At 46.6% G+C, this 20,855-nt stretch overlaps 1 protein-coding gene across 1 annotated transcript in view; it reads right to left on the bottom strand.

Annotated features, from left to right (window-relative positions):
- Tmem164 (transmembrane protein 164) overlaps nucleotides 1-17,571 on the bottom strand; it is a 161,314-nt gene extending 143,743 nt beyond the window's left edge. Inside the window, 3 exon segments of the mRNA XM_059249919.1 lie at nucleotides 16,100-16,152; nucleotides 16,155-16,756; nucleotides 17,484-17,571. Of these exon segments, the coding sequence (XP_059105902.1) occupies nucleotides 16,100-16,152; nucleotides 16,155-16,485 (384 nt within the window). The 5' untranslated portion in view covers nucleotides 16,486-16,756; nucleotides 17,484-17,571.
- Between the last annotated feature and the right edge of the window lie 3,284 nt (nucleotides 17,572-20,855).

The raw sequence follows: 20,855 nt of genomic DNA, 5'->3' as shown, positions 1-20,855 counted from the left end.
AAGCTAACCTCCTCCTAACAATTCTCCTTCAAGTACATGATTTTGACTTAAGAGAATGGGATTTGAGCTCTACCTCTGACTCTGGGTGGAAACAATGTTCTAAACTGCACAAAAGGTCACAATATCAGAAAACATGCTATCACCACCCTCCCTGCCCTCAATCATTAATACACTCGTGCCTGCCACTGTGCCAGGAGACTACCTTCAGGAAAGCTGAAAACATGCTAAGGAGGGACTACTTACCCTCTTTCACTAAGACAATGTACTTAAACTTCCCAGAATCCTTTTCCTCAGTGCACTTGCTGGTAAGCCTGCCCTGCTTTTCTGATCTCTAACTCCTTTGGCTAACAGCTAAAATCCTAAGCCTATACAAATAAAAACTTAAAAATAAATCCTATGCCAGGCTTCAGTGGCTCACCCCTTCACTCCCAAACTAAGGAAGCAGAGGCAGGCAGATCTCTGAGTCTGAGGCCAGCCTGGTCTACAGAGTGAGTTCCAGGACAGCCAGGGCTACACAGTGAGACTGTGTCTCTAAAAACAAAAAGGAAATAAAAATAAGTCCTACATATGCTTGCCCTGACACCAAGCATTTTCGTTCTTTCTCTGATGTTCCCCGTCCCTGACCATGTAGCTACTTGCTAACTTAGATCTAGCTCAAAAAGAAAAATCTCCCTCCTCTAGGCAGCTGCCAGGATATACAACTTGGCTGGACTGGACTGTCGTTTTCTCTAAAACTCTATTAAAATATTTTTTATGCTTCTTCTGAGTCAGTTTTTAAGTTCTATTCTCAATGAAACTGAAGAACCCCAAAAAGGGGCCAGTCTGAGCAGGATCAGGAACTTAATCCTAGGTTACAGTGAACTGCCTGTGGAAAAGGAGGATTTCAAAAATAATAACAGGTGTGGGCCACAATGTACTTTGCAAATTGTTTTTCAGGACAGACCAAAGCAGGGAGTAAGAAATTTGGGAAGCTGATCCATCTGAGCAAACACAGCGCTAGCTGTGAAGTGAGACGTGGCCAAACAAGAACCGGCTGATCTGGAGACCCAGGGACACAGCGGCCTTCACATTCTTTGCAAATCCAACTCAGCCTTGGCCAATAAGACATCATCCCTAACCTTGGCCTAAGACAATACTTCCCCTTAAGGGGCCTTTCCAGGGTGGACAGCCACAGGGCTGGAGGTCAATCTCTTCTCTTCATTTACTGGCCAAAAAATAAAAAAATAAAAATCCCACAAGCAAGCAAGGACACTTGACCTTGGCTGGTGCTAGCTCACAAGGCTGTTCTTTTGAGAGCTGGAGAGGGCAGTTACATGGAGTGGAGACCCACAGGTAAAATGAGTCACTTTCCTCTGGGTGCCCACATTGCTCATGGCTGGGAATGAGAAATGCCCGGGGGAGAAGCAGCAGCTGGCAGCCCAGGGGGCCCAGTGTGAAAATGTTCAAGATAATGAGGCACTTGTGCACATGAGCCTCAGCAACATTCCTGCAGGGTACAGAGAATAAAGTGCAGTGAACAGAATAAAAGTGCAGTGACAGGCACACACACACACCCAAGCGACTGAGGCTCCAATAAAGGAAACCCTTAACAAATGCAAACCGATAAGGAGGAAGTACTGATGTGAACTGGATCCTTCATTGCAGTCCTTCCTAGGTCTTAGAATGGTGAGTTTGGAAAGGCTCATTTCTAATGTGTGCCCTTCCCTTGGGTTGCAGTTTGCTATAGACGTGTGCTCCAAACAGCTCTCCCAGGGAACCAGGACTACTGCAGGAAAACACCTTAGCCTCCTCAGTCCTCAACTAAAGAACTGCCTATTTACCCACCAATGCTTGTGAATATACCCACAGATCTTCCAAGGTGGGGGTGAGGCACCTCCCCATCCTGTGGCTGTAAAGTCACATGACAAAGTAGTAAGGCCTAGAAACCACATTTAAACTGAGTCTCCCTCCCGTGACTGGTGGCTTAGACTCCAGAGCACAGTCTATTTTAAAACAGTGGTAGTTCTTGAAAGGAGAGGTTTACTAAATACTAGGATTGTAGAAGGCACTGGGATTTGCTGGTGGTGCTGTGGCTTTGTTTTGGTCTATTTGCTGACATTGTAAGTAAAGGCATCAGGAATCTGATCCCCTAACAACAACCTTCTGCCACACTGTGCTTTCCTTTTAGCTAAGATACTGGTCTGCTTTAAAACATGCTCCTCTGGGCCTAGGTATGTATGTAGCTCAGAGGTAGAATACTCGTCCAGTATGCACAAGGCCTTGGGTTCTATCCCCGAGCTTGGCAACAAAATAAAAAGCAAAAAAGTAGGGCTGGAAAGATGGCTCAGAGGTTAAAAGCACTGACTGCTCTTCCAGAGGTCCTGAGTTCAATTCCCAGCACCCACATGGTGGCTCTCAACCATCTGTAATGAGATCTGGCACCCGCTTCTGTATATGTAATAAATAAATAAATCTTAAAAAAGTAAAAAAGTAAACCTGCCTTTCTCTAAGCTCTGAGTGGTTCATTCTCCACAATTACCTCAATCAAAAGACATTAAGAAAAATGTAAAAATGAAACCCATTCACCTCTCTCTACCTATCCCACCCACAGAAAACCACACCCTTCATACTTCTGCTCATCACTGGTTTCCTAGACTACCAATCTCAAGATAGCTTGCATCATGGAGTCAGCCCACTAATACAGAGCAGGAATACGTAAGCCAAGAGGTCCCTGGAAAGCCACCAGAGCCACCTCCTGCCCCCCATTCTCCCAAAGGACTGGTTAACCTAAGGTAATCTTCATAATGTCCACAATCATTACCACCCAGGTGCTAGCTTCATGAGAACCAGTATTTCTGCCCACGGCATGCCTGACACAAAGATTGCAGGGATTCTTTTGTTAACAAAAATTCTAAATCCAGTATCAAACCCTACCATCAGGCACCCAAGGTCGAAACAGCAAGTCATAATGCTAACCATGAAGGAACCTCTCAGTTTAGTTGCCATCATGGTAGTTGGGGTAACAATAGTAGTAGTGACTGTCGGTAGCCTCATCACTATCACAGCTAAAAGATACTGAATGCACATTATGCGCATACCATTTACTACAGTAAGTGACTTATTAATGGTTTCTCATCTTTACACAATCCCAGTATATTTATATGTGATCATTTCATTTCACAAATACGGAAACACAGGCTAAGCTACCCAGGGTCACATAGCTAAAAGGAGTTGAACTCAAGACTGTAACACCTCAGCCCACAGACCCACCATCTACCACTCCTGCCTTGAAATATACAGTACTACAATGACTGCCAGTAAAAAACTAACATCCTTTGCTTTGCTCACAGTGAGCCAAGACTACTGCTCCATTCTTGATTGAAATGATTTCATTTAATTCTCACAACAACCCTGTTTGGTAAGTGCTGTTAGTACTCCTATGTTACAGATGAGTGAAACTGATAGAGTAGTTAAACAGCATGCCTAAGGTCACATGGTAATGGGCTCAAAGCCAGACCTCGGAAACAGAACTCAAAAGCTCTCTCCACTAGGCCTAACTTACATTAGGACAAGGAGATATTTCTATTGCCCTACTTAGTCAGGAACCCTGCTGTGTCCCAATCCCGATGTGTTGAGTCTCAGCAAGTTAATGGCAGTGAGGAAACCTCTCTAGTCCTCCTGTGTACATGCCAGCAATTCAGGTCTGGTTACTCTAGGAAAAGAGGATCCATCTCCTTCGAGAAGTGTCTCCTAGCTCCCATTTCCTTCAACCGGATTTCTGAAGATAACACCTCACCACGGTCTTCTGCTAACGCTGTGCCCAGAACATCTAATAAATGTTTACTCAGAGCTCCCAGAGCCACAGTTAAGGGCCTTAATGTGCAGTCTGGCTCTGTGCCTTATTTAATCAGCACCTGAATGAAATGTCTCTTTGCTAGCAACAGCCAGAGCACAGTCAGCTAGAGTTTTTCTGCAAACACAGCTGGTGAACTGGCAGAGGCCATTCCTCTCACAGGTCAAATATACCCCAAGGTGACAGCCCTGCTGATGTGTGATGGAGACGGGGAGATGGAAGGCACTGAGCTGGAATGATGATGGACGCATGCTTCCTTTCCCTCCAGATGATCTCGTTCTCCTTCTACACACCTGAGCACCTGCCGCAGGCCAGAGTTTGCACTGTCCCTGCCCAAAGCACCACACTTCCAGCACCTCCACATCCCCGGCTGCCCACATCCTTTGGAACCAACCAATACAGAACAATACTGCACCTGGGTGGAAAGGTATTGATAGCTGCAATACTGTCTGGAAAAGGAGGCAGCAAAAAGCACCAACCCTGGGCAAGGAATATGGGAAAAGCCAGCTGCTTAAAAACACTAGACCAGGCTGGGCGATGGGGGCGCAAGCCTTTAATCCCAGCACTCAGGAGGCAGAGCCAGGTGTATCTCTGTGAGTTTGAGGCCAGCCTGGTCTACAGAGATCCAGGACAGGCACCAAAACTACACAGAGAAACCCCATCTCAAAAAAACAAAAACAAAACAAAACAAAACAAAACAAAAAAAAAAAACCACTAGACCAGGGTAAGGTAACTAGAAATTTTTGTCATTATTTTTCTTTGAAAACAGGTTTTATTGATTTGATTTGGGGTTTTTGTTTGGGGGGGTGGTTTTTTTTCAGACAGAGTCTCTTATGTAGCTCTGTCTATACAGAAACTTATTATGTAGACCAGGCTAGCTTCGAACTGAGAGATCCACCTGCCTCTGCCTCCAAAGTGCTGGGATTAAAAGTGTGTGCCACCATACCTGGCTGGTTTATTTATTTTTCTTTCTTTCTTCCTTCCTTTCTTTTGTTCATTTGCTTTTTTGTGTTTTCTTTTTTTTTTTTTAATTTTCAAAACAGGGTTTCTCTGTGTAGCCCTGGCTGTCCTGGAACTCATTCTTGTAGACCAGGCTGGCCTTGAACTCACAGATCTGCCTGCCTCTGCCTCCTGAGTGCTGGGATTACAAGGTGTGCACCACAACTCCTGGTGAGGTCCATTAATTTTTAAACTCAAATAGTCATTACAAAAAGTGTTTTTCCTTTTAAACAAATTCACACAAAGAAATAATAGAAAATGACAGCAGCGACTAGTAAGAGGAATAATAACTATATTCATTTTGTGTGTGTGTGTGTGTGTGTGTGTGTGTGTAGCAGTTCTGTTTACACTAACATTAGAAAACATGAAAAATCCAAAGCCTGAAATCTTCGAGCAGAATGTCTTAAATAAACACATAAAGTCAAAGGGTTTTCTGGCTCCACCCTTTTAAAGAACTATGCATAAAAGGCCATCTTCCTTCTTTATACTCACAGTACTTTGAATCCAGTCTCAGTCCTCTGTCTAAAGAAACTCAACTTCCAGTCCAACACAAAAGCAGAATTTCTAAAATAAACAATGCAACAGTTTTCTTTAAAAATTAATTTCTCTTTTCCTTCTTTTTTTTTTTTGAGATACTGTCATATTACATAGTCCTGGCTAGCCTAGAACTCACTATGTGGACCAGGCTGGCCCCCAAATCACATTGATCTGTTTGCTTTTTCCACCCCAGTGCTGGGATTAAAGATGTGTGCCACCATACCAGCCTGGCTTTTTTACTTTTTAAAATGAAATAAAAATGGGATATAAAGATAGCTCAGCAGGTATTTGGTGCCAAACCCAACCACCTAAGTTCTATCTCCAGGACCAACACGGAAGGAGGAGCGAACCAACTCCCAAAATTGCCACACATGCACATAGCATACACACACACACACACACACACACACACACACACACACACACACACTACTGCATAATAAAATAAAATATCCAAGAATTCGAAGTTATAAAGAATGTTGAAGGGTAATATATTAAAACTGGAAAAGCAGGGGTTTTTTTTAAATCATTCTTTCTCAGATAGCCAATGAAGTCTGTCCACATGCCATTCTTACTTCATTGTGAACCTTTAAAATGGAGGTAGTTTCTTCCCAGTTCCCCCAGGCATGTCACATTCTCTAATGAAATGGAGATTTTCATTACATCTCTTTACTTCGTGTGATCAGAAGACCACTTGCAGGGGTAGGTCCTCTTCTTCCATTATGAGTCCCAGAGATTGAATCCAAGTCAACAGGCTTAGCAGCAAGTGCCTTTACCTGCTGAGCCATCTTGCCAGTCCTGAAACAGGCATTTTTACATTGTAAAAGGCATCGTGTTAGAGCCGTGAAATACTCTGGAAGGAGGCCAACTTGAATGGAGTTGTCAGGTAGAAAGACAGAGCAATGGGAAAGAAAGAATATGAAAAAGAAAGGTAGGAAGGCAGCAACAAGTCTTGAAAAAAGGTAAGGAGGGAGGGGGAGGGAGAGGGAGGGCAAGAAATAGAGAGGGAGGGAAGGAGGGAGGGAGGAGGGAGGGAGGAGGGAAGACCTCGTGTTGAATTCTGCTGTGGAGGGCATTCAGGAGAGCAACCATCTCATGAACAACTAAATAATCGCCCCCAGGTTGTACACAGGTGCATGCTATCTCCACTCATCTCTGCTAACTTACCTCAGTGTTCTGGGCATCTGTCCTTGACGGCATGGGTCTTCCTTGGGACAGGGCAGAGAACATGATTCTCTGTATTGCATATCCCCTAATGAAACTTCATGAGCATCTGTGACTTTTATCAATGGCCCAGAAATGACAAAGCATTCTTAAAGCTTCACTTGCCTTGGCGAGGAAGAAACAGGAAATGTGACCCTGATAAGATGCAAGGTTACAGTTGAGACACTGTCATATGAAGGAGGCAGCAGCAGTATGTCTAGAATTTTTTGCTTTTGTTTTAGCAGGGATCAGGATCAAATTTAGCTTGAACATGAACACCCTCAGCTCTTCACACATTCAATCTTTCTTTCTTTCTTTTTTAAAGACAGGATCGCTCTCTATGTAGCCCTGGCTGGCCTGGAACTCATTATGTGGACCAGGATAGCCTAAAACTCAGAGATTGGCCTGCCTATGCCTCCTCAATGCTGGGACTAAAGGCCTATGCTCCTGTGACTGACCCATACATTGTGTCTTATGTCCAGAATTCTCTTCTTTTCCCTCTTTGTTGGGCCTCATTCTAGGTATGCAAACAGAGAATAAGACTACCAAGGGCCCCTGCTCTCATGAAGTTAACATGCCTCCTACATGTGCCAGCTCAAATCAAATGTCATCTCAAGGGGGGGGGATCTTCCTTAAATGCATTGTCGAAAACACCTTCCCGTTCTATTTCATTCGGGTGTTTGACTTTACACATAACATTATAATGAGTTGACCCCATAGTCTTGTCTTTCTCATCTAAACTTATTACTTCTTGTTGAATCTCCAGCGCCTGGCACCAATGTTTGGCATGCAACAGATATTCATAAACATTTATTAAATGAATACAGGAATGAACAAATTTGGGGCTGGAGATATGGCTCAAGAATTGCTCTTGCAAAGGATCGAGGTTCAGGTCCCAGCACCCACATGGTAGCTCCCAACCATCTGTAACTGCAGTCCTGGGGAGATCCCATGCCCTCTTCTGACTTTCCGCAGGCACCAGGAACACACGTGGTGCCCAGACATACATGCAGGCAAAACATCCATATACATAAAATAAAAATCTCAAAAAAAAAAAGTTTAAGAAGGAATAAATTCTTACAACCATTTAAAACAACAGTCTCCCATACAGAGAGCTAGCATGCAGCAACCAGGTGTCAAAATGGCCTCCTGGCAATTGAGAGAACTTACTGGCCTAGAGGAGATAAATGGAGAACTAGAGGATAACAAAGGCCTGCTTGAAATATTCTAATGATAACAACTCACTTAACATTCCCCTCACAAAAACTTGTCCTTACCATCTCACTTAAGCCATACTACGTACATAAACTACCTATATAGCCTATACTACCAACCTATATACACTGCTTTCAGAAGCCTAAATGCTTGCCCACAGGCCACCCAGTTTCATGTCAGTCATGAAGAGCACTCAAGTGCTCTTCCCACTTATTACTTATTTCAGCCACCAGATATCTCCCCAAATGGGACTCAAGACTGATCAACATTTGAACTGTGAGGGAGTTTAGTTTGGGGGTAGTTTTGTTTTTGTGAGAGACAGTCCATTTCTGCAATATGACCACTATACCTGATCACATAGTGCTGTTCTATTCATGCTGGGCACACCCCCAGTCCACCAAGGAATTTCTTTAAAATTCATGATACAGAGCTGGGCAGTGGTGGCGCACACCTTTAATCTCAGCACTCGGGAGGCAGAGGCAGGCGGATCTCTGTGAGTTCCAGGCCAGCCTGGGTTACAGAGTGAGATCCAGGACAGGCGCAAAGCTACACAGAGAAACTCTGTCTTGAAAAAAGAAAAGAAAAAAAAAAGAGAGAAAATATATATATAATATATATTTATATATATATATATATAAATTCATGATGCAAATCTCAGTGTAGTGGCGCATGCCTTTAATCTCAGCACTTGGGATGCAGAGGCAGGCAGATCTCTGTGAGTTCGAGGCCAGCCTGGTCTAAGTAGTGAGTTTCTGGACAGCCAGAGCTACATAGTGAGACCCTGTCTCAAACCCCAACAAAAAATTCAGAAGGCAGCCCCACCCCTTGTGGTACAATCTTTAATCCCAGCACTAAGGAGGCAGAGGCAGGCAGATCTCTGTGAGTTCTAGGACAGCCAGGGTTACATAGCCTATCTCAAAAAAAAAAAAAAAATCATAATGCCATCCTTACCCTGGACCTGCTTAGGTGTCTATTGAGGGAGTCAGGCATCTGCATTATAACCAGCTAATCACTCCTCTCCATATCCATAGCTGTCTTCATGCCTCTTCAGCCTGGCCAGATAGGGACCTTTGAGACGAATGTACTCTCAATGTAACAAAGCATATGCACACAGCAAAAAACGAGGCTTGGTTATAGCTCATTGGCATGACACTTACCTAGTACACACAAAGCATGGGATCCATTCTCCAGTACTTCAAAATAAATGATAATAATAAAAAGATATGAAAGACAAGGACAAGCTGAAAAACTTGGCTCTTGTTGAGGATATTTCAAGTAGACACAATGACAATGAGCTACCACTCAAAAGTACAGGAGAAAAAAAGAAAAGTGAGTCACTGGCCTAATAACATTCTTTTTATCTCTATAGTAAAGCAAGAAATTAAAGTTGCCGTGCCCAGATGTCTGCCAAGGAATAAAGACGTAGATCCTGCATCCTAATTTCCTGATCTGGATGAAAGTCATACTTTGGATCCAGAGTGGGCCACGGTTGAATAACGGGCTGTTTGTGGTAGAACTTCTCTAAGACTTGTGTGCTCTGAGCCTGTTTCTGTCCTCTGCCTATTTCAAAAACAGATCAGAGCCAGGCGATGGTGGTGTACCTCTTTAATCCTAGCACTGAGGAGGCAGAGGCAGGTAGATCTCCGTGAGTTCAAGGTCAGCCTGGTCTACAGAGCTAGTTCCAGGACAGCCAGGACAACACAGAGAAACTCTGTCTCGAAAAAACAAACAAACAAACAGATCCAAAGATAAACTCCTTGGGCACAACAGACATAAGAACCATGTCCATGAGACCTCAAGGGAACACAGGCCACCATGGGAGCAGGGAGATACAAAACATCATCAAGTCTTGTCAGTCACTTAATCACCATTATCCAGGCCCACAACAATTAACATGCATGTACATCATTGTAATCATGGAATTAAACTATTACATGCCTTTCTTATAAAAACTGTCCCTGCTAACAGTGGAAACTGAATAAGCATACAAAAACAAGAGCCCTCACCAAACAACAGCAAAAAAAAAAAAAAAAAAATGTGGTGAGGTGCTGGGGATTGAACCCAGAGAGGCATGCATGCTAAGCATGCCAACTCTGCCTCTGAGCTATACCCAAGCCCTTGCCCAATATTCTGAGAAGTGCTGAGAAAGATTGGGAAAGGAGGACAAATGACTTTAATAGAATGACAAGAATAACTGGAGTCAGGTCAGGATCATCTAGAAAGGTTTCAAAGAGGAGAATCCTCAGAGGAGAACTTGCAGAGAGAACGAATCGAAAACAAGCCCCATGAAGACGGAGAAGGTGGTGGATGTGCGGTTAGGGAACAAAGTCCAGCGAGCCTGCAATCAGATACCGAGCAGGAGCCAGAAACATACTGTTATTTAAAAGCAGGCGTGATGATGTTGGGTTGTATTCACAGATGCATGGCAGGAAAAGGCTGAGAGGAAAAAGCATTCCTCCCTGCTTGGTATGGGCTGGACCGTAAGCGCTAGAGAGCCCAGTTTTGCATGCTGTGCATTACAAGGCCATGGAGACATGGGCAAGAAGCCAGAGAAAAGCAACAGGCATTATTGGAAGAATGGATCTCAGCAGCCATCGGGAAAAGTGAGAAGGGGTTGAGATTAAAGTAAAACCACATTGGTCATCTGCCACTCTGATTAGCTTTGCCCAGCTTCTTCTCTGGGTTAAGTGACTATATAGTTATTTAGCAGATTAAAAAGCTTTGTTTTCCCGGTATTCATTTTCATGGTGTAGATCTGGAAAGGAAAAGGTTAAATAATTTGCTCAGGTTCCCACAAAAAGCCATAGGCATCGTAATATTCAACCCCAGTGTTAGATGTAGATGCTTAATCCACCAGTCCACAGCAACTCTATGTATAATGAATGTAGTCTCCTAAAGACTGCACCGATGAAAGATGGGAGAATTCTCTGCCATTTTCTCTGGAGGGAAGAATAAAATAATGTCATGTCTCAATGCCAAGGCCCATATAAACATACATTCCCTGATGCCCTCCTGGTCTGATGACACAGGACACAGCCATCAGCAAATGGCTGGATCCCTCATTCCACCCATTATCCATGGACATCAATCCCATGTAGGAAGAGTAATCAGTGCTCCTGACAACAGATGGGGAGTGAGGAAGTGAGTCTGATCTGAAGTTGGGGGGAAGAGAAAGACTCATTCTCAGTTCTTTGACTGATTTTCTCTAAAATGAACGCATCAAATGGTAAATGGAATGTACCAGTGAGTGTTCAGTAAGTCAAAGAGGGTGCCACCAAAAACTCGGTTTCGTTTTGTTTCTGTTTTTTGAGACAGGTCTCATATATCCCAGAATGTCCTCAATCTTGCTTTGTAGCTGAAGATAACCTTGAACTTCTGACTCCTCCTCTCTCCACCTCCCCAGTACTGTGATTGCAGGCCTGTGCCACCGTGCCTGGTTTATCAAGTGCTGGGACAGGAACCTGGAGTTCCAAGCGTGCAAAACACATACCCTTCCAACTGGGCTCCAGTCCAGCCCAAAGCTCAGAATGTGTGAAGATATACCACTCCATACTTTTAGTAAGATGGGGCCCACATTTTTATTCCCATCACTCTGGAGGCAGAAGCAGGCAGATGTCTGTGAGTTTGAGACCAGCTTCATCTGTAAAGTGAGCTCCAGGCCAGCAAGAGCAACATGGTGAGTTCTCGTGTGGAAGGAAGGGAGGGAGGAAGGGAGGAAGAGAGGAAGGGAGGGAGGGAGGGAGGGGGAGGGAGGGAGGGAGGGAGGGGGAGGGGGGAGGGGGGAGAGAGGGAGAGAGGGAGGGAGGGAGGGATGAAGAGAGGGAAAGAAAAAGAGAGAAAGAAAAGATGGGGGGTTAAACTTTAGCAGACCCAAGGCAGGAAAGCCCTGTCTGGTAGAAATCAAACCTCTAACATATTATATATATTTTTAAAGGCAGAATATGTAATAAGCAACACAACTCTAAAATGAGAGGCCTAGGCTGCAGAGGTGGTTCCAAGAATAAAAGTGCTGGTCATGCAAGCTGGACAACCTGAGCTCAAGTCCCAGGACCTAGAGTAGATGTGTAGGATAACCAACATCTGGAAGGTGTCCTCTGACCTCTGTGTATGCACTGTGGTATGTGTCACACACACACACACACACACACACACACACACACACACACACACACACAATAATAAAGTAAATTTACAAAACAAGAGGGGGCTCAGAATTACTGACCAAAATTTTTAAAAAATTAAGTACTGGCTAGGAGCTACAGGTCAATTATCATGAATTATAATTTGCTGAATGCCTGGCCCGCTTCCTGTGTACAGGCATGGAAGATTAAGCTGCAAATGTTGTACCTGGCTAAGTTCAGCACCTAACCGGATGTTAACACAGACACATTCAGAACCCAAAGAAATTTTGCAAATTTTGCAAAAAAATTAAACAAAGCATGAAAAAGGAGATCTTTTCATTAAGTTCTTAAGACAAACACAACATAATTGTATTCAAGAAAAATAATATAAGTTAAGATGTATTAAAAGAAAGAAAACAAAGAACCAGTAAGTTAAAGTTAGTCGTAGACCCCTATTCTTTACAGACACAACTAACCAGACTGTATTTGTATTTGAGTCTCATTATGTAGGTCATACTGGCCTTGAACTTGCCATCCCCCTACCTAAACCTCCTGGTAATGAGATTGCAGGCATTCGCCATCACATCTAGCCTGTCTGGCATTTTAACTCTTCTACTGAGAAACTGTAGATTTTTTCAGACTTAAACAGCTACAAGAATCTCTCCCGACTAATCCGAGATTCCCACTGTGGCAGCTGAGATCTAAAGCCACCTGTGCCACTAAACTGCTGGGAGATTTTTGGATAAACAGACCAATGGCTCAGTAGGTTCATTCCCCGGAATGCATACCTGCCAAAATTCATGGGCAAAAGAGGATTGAGTGGCCATGCTTGAAGAAATCCTTATTGGTGTAGTTGGCAGACAGACCCGATATTTAGCACAGGGTTTAACAATGCTGTGCTAACCTGGGCACTTGCACCTTCAGCTGGAACTGAGCTGTGGGCTGGTACCAATGTAATCCTCCAAGCCACTATCAATCTACAATCCTCAAACCTCAGAGAAATCACATGAGACCAAAAAGAAACTCAACAGCAGGAATGTTAATCAGGGACAGAATTCAGACGCAAGTTATGCCCTTCCTTATGTTACTACAGTTGGCAGCCACCCAAAGGCAGCATGGCTCTGACGAGGAGGGTCTGTGTAACAAGGCGTTGCAAATGAATATTTTGCAGACTGAAAAATGAGAGCTGGAGAAAGGAACCAATTTCCCTCCAACTCCTCTACTTCCTGGCGTAAAGTAACATGGCCCTTGTTACACTTAGTGATTCTACTGGAAAAGAACTTTCTAGAAAGCCAAAAATGGAGTCATGGAGTTAAGAGACACTATCAAACATAAGCATGTCCACCTTGAAACCCCTTTTCACTTCAGCTAACATCCCCCTTGCCTGGTCAGTACTTCTAATCTCCGAGGTCTGTTGCTGCATTATAGCCTAATTCATCTAATTCACTTGCAAAAAGCATTTACTGGTTCATAATATCTCCCCTTTGCAATAGACACAATCACAGAAAACATTTTAACATCTTTTTCTCTGGGCCTAAGCTGATCTATCACAACCTCGAATAAGATAATGCATATTAAAGTGCCTGTGAGCAGTAAAGTGCTAGATAAATGTAAGGTATTAGTAGTCCTCCAAACTATCATTAGTCATTTTTGCATCCACGTCATAACACTGGTTGCTACCATCTGCTGTCCATTTTCTTTTAACTGACTCTCATCAACTTTCAAAAATCCATACAGTCCTGCTTCTAACGAAGAGCCACATAGAAGGCACTAGAAAGTTCGATGTACCAAAGCCAATGTAGGACCTTAGTAGGATACAAAGCAGTGATTGGGGACAGAGGACAAAGGAGTACAGTGTCCCCAGGACACTGCAAGAATGTATCAACATGAGTCCTTTCCCTGTGTCCACCCTATAGCTTCAAGGCAAAAGCTAAGGGGAAAAAAACCCCACACATGAGGACAAGAAATCAGCCTGTAGTCACCCAAACATCTATCTGTCCTGACATCAAGTGCATGTGACCCCGAAGGTCGCCTCAACAATTTTACTTTACTGGGAGCCATGTGGAGCAAAAGCTAAGGGTGAACTGGCTGGCTACCTGACCTCCACAGAGGAGACCGATTTCTCTTTTTTGCACAAGGAAGTCAAAAGCCTTTCAAAGGCTTTTGTCATAGTCCCATTAGTTATGGGACAAAGAATCACGGAACAGACTGTCGAGGGTTAGGAGTACAATTCTGTTCCATCTTACAGGTAGAGAAACTGAGGTCCAGAAAGGGGACTTTCCCCAAAGCCGTACAACTAATTAATTCCCGAAGTAGGTCTCCAGAGTCTTCTAAAAGCCTCTAAAATCTTTCCTTTAAAAATCCCAGTCGTTGCCAGGTTTGATGTCATCATCACACCAGTAGCAGCCCCAGTGAGGCTGAATTTAGCCCTTTGTTGACCTTCTAGATCTGTGGTTGCCAGAGGCCTCAAGACCCCTTTGTAGAGGCACCCTCTGACCCTTACCACCTGCCGTCCTAAAAAAGCACTCCTGTCTGAAGAGGCATACACAACAGCAGCTCAGACGCATTGTTTCCTCTCATTAACAAAAAGGCCATTCATTTCAAAAGAAATGAGAAAGAGGACTGGTCAAATTTGCACAGAAGGTCTAGCTAGGACAACCCTGGACTTGCTGTGAATGACACCCCTTCACAAGAAGCCCTAAAAAAAAAAACAAAAACAAAAAAACTGGGCCTACCCCATCTTACCCCAACTCTTTTTCCATGCTTTTTAGTGACCCAATCAACAACGTCCCCTTTATTCCAGAGCCATCTACACCTTCTTACCATCTGCAAGATGCCAAGGGGCCAAGGTCATCCTCATTTTATAGATCAAGAAACTGAGGCCAAGAATGTGTAACCAAATGGATTTCCAGGAAAAGTGAGCTACCAAATACATGAGCCCCAAGTATACAGCAAAGTCCTACAGGATGGCCTCACCACCCTCTGCCACCCCGAGTTGAGAGCTGAAGGTTTGCAACTCCAAAGGAGTTCGCTTCTATCCCTGAGTCTAATCCATCTTTTGCCTTGAGGCAAGCGACCTCTATCCTTGAACCCTGCAGGGGCCGTAAAGTGAGGATAATAATCTCAGCCTCCTGCTCTAAGCAGAGTTGTCGGCATTCTCCTGAGAACAACCTTCAACAAATATAAAAGCAATAAAGATGCTAAAGACAGGCTTCAAAACTACCCCCAGTAAAACACACCAAGTTTTCCACAGCCCGGAATGTAAAAAGACCTAATTGCTTTCCCGGTCTCCCTTTCTCCTCGTTCCCATGAATTTATAGCTTCAGAATATCCCTGACCAGGCTGAGCAGAGAAGTCTCCCTCTTTGGTCCTCACACAGATTATGTGTACCTTGCTGGCAATTTCCCCCTTCAAGACCATTTGTTCGCCTTAGCATATCTAATGAATAGAGGTCAGGAGAGCAAAAGAAATCAGCTCTCTGAGTACCCTTGGAGCATGACCAGAGGACAGAATCAGAGAATCAGGTTTGAAAAAAGTAAATTCCCTCTCACCTCCAATCGCGATCTCCAACCTAAAGTTCACAAATCAGCATGGAGCCGAGTTCAGAGAGCTCTTAGTAGCTTTGGGTTGCTCAAGCTTCTCACAACCCAAAAGCAGACCTCGCCCTAAGAGCATAAACTCCCAAATGAAAGAGTCCTTAAGAGAAACCCCTAAAAGTATTTCCCCAATGTACCACAATGGAGACAAGGAAGCTTGTGTAACCACCTCCAGGAAAACGTGTAACCAGGCCCCGGGGAAACTACTGCAAAAGGCAAGAGGGCTGGGCCATGGGCCACAGATGTGATTCTGAAGGGGCACCTAGCTGGGGTTGGACTTCCTGCTGGTGAAAAGGCCAGGCCCCAGCGGGGCTGGGAGCCAGAGGGAGGAAGGGGGAGGAGGGAGGGGGAGGGGAGGAGGGAGGGGGGGGCATGGGGCTCGGAGTGCAAGTCGTTTCTAGGGCTCTTTACCTCCGCTGTAGGGCTGTTTGATCCATTGTGCAACTCTCAAGTTAGCACAAAGGCGGCCGCTGGTTGGAAAACCATTTTTAAGGGTCCCACTTCCCAAGGGGACAAAGTGCTCTCTACACTAGTGTCCTGAGCACACAAATGACTTTTATCACTTAGGCTGCCCAGGAAAAAGTCAACAGACTCACATGCATCATGGTGACCAGGTGACAAGGGTTGAGCAGGTAGATGACGGTCTTGTGGCGAACTTAAAGCCCACCTCCACCCCGAAGATCAGGCACAGGGCTACTAAGAGCAGATTCTTGCTCAGGCTCTCCTTGCCTTCCTCTGGCCGCTGGGTCACCTGCTGTGGCTGGCTGCCACGGCCACCCCTACCGTCCTCCGTCTGCCTCAGGATGTGCCGAAGGGCCACCAGGATCTCCAACAGGGCCAGGGTCAGGACCACCACACTTTCCAGCAGCCGCTGCTGCCAAGACAGGAAGGCAGCACAGTCGGGGCCCCCATTGCCTGCAAAACTGGGGTCGACACCCCCATAGAGCCAGTCCAGGAGACTTTGGTAGCTATACCGGGACATGATGCAAAGTGGCTCCACTTGACTACGGTACAGAAGCAAGAGCGAGATGGAACACGAGACCGAAGGGGTTGCCCGGGCGGTGGAACATTAAGGAGGGCACACCCGCACCCCCCTCTGGACACTGGGGCACCTAGAACAGGGGAGGGAAAGCTACACGCGAGGCCCGGGGGTAAAGTGCTGGCTCTAACTTGTCCCCACGGCTGTCTGGGGAGCCCCCCGCGCTTCTCAGTGGCCACCAACGAGGCAGGGTTGAAAGGAGCCGTTGGCCAATCTAAAAGGAAGGAGAGGAAAAAAAGGTCTCAAAGAGGCAATTGCACGGGAATTAACGAAGCGGGAGGGGTAACTAGCGAGGGAAGAAAAGGGGAACAGGAGTCGTGGCCAAGCAAGCAGGGGGTCGAGGGAAGTTGGAGGGCCGAGAGGGTCAGGGCAGGGACCCTAGGGGACCCGGCACTGCCGAGGGAGCCAAGCAGGAGGGGGGGGGGGGAGCGGGGGTGAGAGAGAGGGGACACCGGAGGCTAGGAGAGGAGCTAGCAGGGCCGGGCAGGCGGGGAGGGCGACGGGGAGGGCAGGGACGCCGGACTCCTCGTCTCACGCACTCCACGAGAGGGGGATGTCTTACTCCTGCAACCGCGTGGCCGTCTCTGCCCCCAGCTAGCAACTTCGCCGCCGACGGGGCCCCCTCTCCAGCCAATTTAGAGCGGTCCCGGTCCAACCTCCCGCCCCCGGGTACACCCCGAGCCACCAGCTCCACCCCCCCCTGGCCCATCACGCCCGCCCTCCGGGCCAGCGCCACCCTCAGCCCGCGGCCCGCCCGGGACCAGCCCCCTAGGCGCAGGCGGGCGACGGGAGGAAACTGAGAGGGAGGGCGGGGAAGCGGGGCCAGCCAGGGGCCGAGCCATGGGGCCGCCACCCTCCGCCCCGCCGCCGCCGCATCTTCCCGCTCCTCTTCGCCCGGCCCCCAGAGACGGACCGCCGCGTCCCCTTGGGGCTCCACTCACCCGCTGCTCGGCCCCGCCGCCCGGGCTCCACCGATCGCTCCGTCTCCCCGCACTTCCCGCAGCCCCAGGCGGCACTCGGCTGGGCTCCCCAGGCGGCTGCAGCAGCCGCCGCCACCGCCGCGGCTCAGGGCTCCTCCTCCCTGCCTTCCTCCCCCAGCAGCCGCCGCTCGCTTCCTCCGGTTTCCCCTCCCTCTCTCCTCCCCCTCGTCGTCAACTCCCTCCACCTTAGGCCCTCCTCCCGTCCACTTCACCATCACCACCACCCCCGCCCCCCCCCCCTCACATGCACACGTCCTCAAGCCACTGCCCCGCCTCGCTGTCTTCCCTCCACTTCGTCCTCCACTCCCTCCCCCCAACCCCCCCCCCCCCTGCCCTGCTTCCTCTCATCTCCCCCTCCACCCTGCTGCCCTCCCGAGGCCCCATCCCTGCCTCTTTCCTCCGTCTTCTCCTTGCCTGGTCTTCTGCACTCGAGGCGTGCACGCGTACACAGTTTTGCTCCTTCGCCACTGTGACTCAATTCACCTCCCTGCCTAAGCCTGGTGGACTAACTCCTCAGATGACCCGGTTCTCAGATCACTCCTTTGTACACCTGGACACATACTAGGCACTCAGCTGGCCCTCACTAACTTTTAGGAGTAAGGCTGCAAAACTACTGGACAGGCTTTGACTTTTGGAGTGTGCTGGGTATGGTCTTCCCGCTTCCTCCCTTCCGCCTTGAAATGGGACATTGATAAAAGACCATAAAAGTATCGTCCCTCGCCCCTTCCAGTTACAGCCTCACTTCCTACTTCAGTGCCTACGTTGGGGGCTTCTCCCTGGACTTCCTCTAAGCCAGTTCTGATGTTTTTCCTCTCCCCTCCAGCTACACAAACCACCCTAGCCTTCTCTTGCTCTCTCCCTCCCCCACCCCGTCTCTCTGTACCTCTCTCCTTCTCTCTCTCTCTCTCAATCTCTCTCTCTCTCTCTCTCTCTCTCTCTCTCTCTCTCTCTCTCTCTCTCTCTCTCTCTCTCTCTCTCCCTCTCTCCCTCTCTCTCTCATTCTCTGTGTCTCGCTCTCTCCCTCTCCTGGGTCTCTCTTGCACTGTCTCTCTCTTGCGATCTCCTCTCTCTCTCTCTCTCTCTCTCTCTCTCTCTCTCTCTCTGCCTCTTTTTCTCTCTCACTCTGCCTCTCTCTTTGTCTGTCTCTTTGTGTCTCTCGGTTTCTGCCTCTCTGTGTGTCTCCCTCCCTCCTCCCTCCCTCTCAGTCTCCCTCTCAGTCTCCCTATCTTCCACCGCGTGCAGTCCCTGAAAGACTAGCTGCAGGAAAGGAAGTCTCCTGACCTCTCCCCCTCCTCCCTCCCCAAATGAGAGCAGCTGCTTCCTAACCCCGCCTTGGAAAAAGCAGCCTGGCCAAAGTGAGTGCTAGCTAGTGTCCAGGGGCCCCCTCTTCCCCGGCACTTTCTACTTAGTGACTGTGTTGGCTCTTCTTAGGATCAAGAATTAAGGAAAGGACTACTCAGAATGTACCATATATTGGTTTAATATTTATTGAAGACTCACATAAGTTAGAAGAATATCCAGAAAAAACGTGGTTAGGCACCTTGCCTAGGAAACACTTTCAGATGTTGGCTGCATGCCAGTCTTAAAATGTAAAATACAGTCGTCTGTTTTATCAGGCCAATACCCTCCCATCCTTTCCAACCTAACAAATACAGCCAAGCAAGCTCGTCTGACTTCAAGCTTTGTGAAGCATCCACCATAGGCAGGATGTTTTCCAAGTGCTAATTAATAAAGAATGGCAACAAACAAGACTCACTTCAGAGGCTCACTGGCTCTCCTTAGGTGTTTTGCTAAATCTCAGCAATATGACCAAAGAACAAGGCAAGGGAGCTCCTGGCTGTGGAATGCAGCATCTGGCGGCCTCACGTTCCTATCTTCAAAGAAGTAAAGATGAGGGTATAGCTCTCAGTAATGGCTTCATTAATCCCTCTCATTTCCATGCTGACCTTCAGGAGGGAATTTGGCCTAGCCACTCCTGTGCCTGCAAGAAAAGAGACTGTCTTTCATGACTGGAACCAAGCCAACTTCTTGATCTAAGCCACAAATTCCTTTTTCTTTTTTCATAGGTTAGACAAAGTGGGTTTTTCTTCAATATTTTATTTATTTTTATTATATGTGCATGAATGTTTTACCTGCATGTATGTCTGAGCACCACTTCCGTGCCTGATTCCCACAGAGGACTAACATGTGAGCCACTGTGTCTCTGCTAGGAATCATATCTGGGTCCTCTGCAAGAGTTGCCAGTGCTTTTAACCACTGAACCATCTCTTTAGCCCCCCCCCAAAATGTTTTTAAAGTGTACATTCTGGGCTGGACAGATGGCTCAATGGTTAACAGTTTTTGTTATTCTAGCAGAGGACCTGGGTTCAATGCCCAGCACCCATATGGTGGCTTACAACCATCTGTAACTCCAGTTCCAGAGTATCTGACACCTTCTTCTGGCCTCTGGTCACCAGGCAAGCATGTGGTGAACACACATGCATGCAGGCAAAACACCCATACACATAAAATATAAACCAATTAATCTTTAAAAATGATTAAAAGATGCATATTCTAACTAATCCTATGTATGCCAGTTACTTCTGTAGCCTTGAGTAATTTGCCCAACCTCTCATTGCTTCCATTTCTTATCTATTAATTGAAAGATAGTGCTATCTAATTCATAGGGTTTTGCACATTCAAATGAGCTGAATTCTGTAAAACTTATTTGGTGTCTGATACATAGTCTGAAGACTGTTGTTAGCAAGCCGGGCGTTTGCATGTGCCTTTAAGTGTGTGGGCACACACACTTCACTTCTGTGCCCTTCTGGCACATCTGCAGAAGCAAAGCATCCTCCAACACCCATGGAAACGCACACTCTTCTCAGTCCCCCACCCCGTCCCCAGATCCCCATCCCTCCTCAAAACTTGTACAGCATTTATTGCCTGCACTACTTATTTTCTTCTGAATCACATACTGCCTTCCATTGTTTTCTCGGAGGCCTGCCTCCCACACCCAGCTCTTTGACAGCATGCAAGGGTCTTAATCCTTTCTACACAAGCACACCCCTCAGCACCTAACAGAGTGACACATAGTAAACACCAAAGAAACACAAAGAAACTATTGTCCCTATAGGTAAAGAGGCAAGCACTGAACTGAAATGATGGGTCTAATTTTACAAACAACCACCAAAATCTTCAGACAAACGTCTCCATGTTTCTTTGCTGGGAGAGCCTGTTGATCTCCAAACACTGACAGGAAGAAACAGATTTTGCTTTTTAAGAGGGTATATTTTAAATTATGGGATTTGTTTAGTCTGTGTGAGCACTGGACACTCGAGCACCATGCCATGT

The sequence above is a fragment of the Peromyscus eremicus genome, chromosome X (genome assembly GCF_949786415.1).
Source record: "Peromyscus eremicus chromosome X, PerEre_H2_v1, whole genome shotgun sequence".
In the NCBI taxonomy this organism is placed as follows: domain Eukaryota; kingdom Metazoa; phylum Chordata; class Mammalia; order Rodentia; family Cricetidae; genus Peromyscus; species Peromyscus eremicus.
Note: the sequence above shows the minus strand (reverse complement) of the source record. Positions and strands in the feature narration are given on the sequence as shown.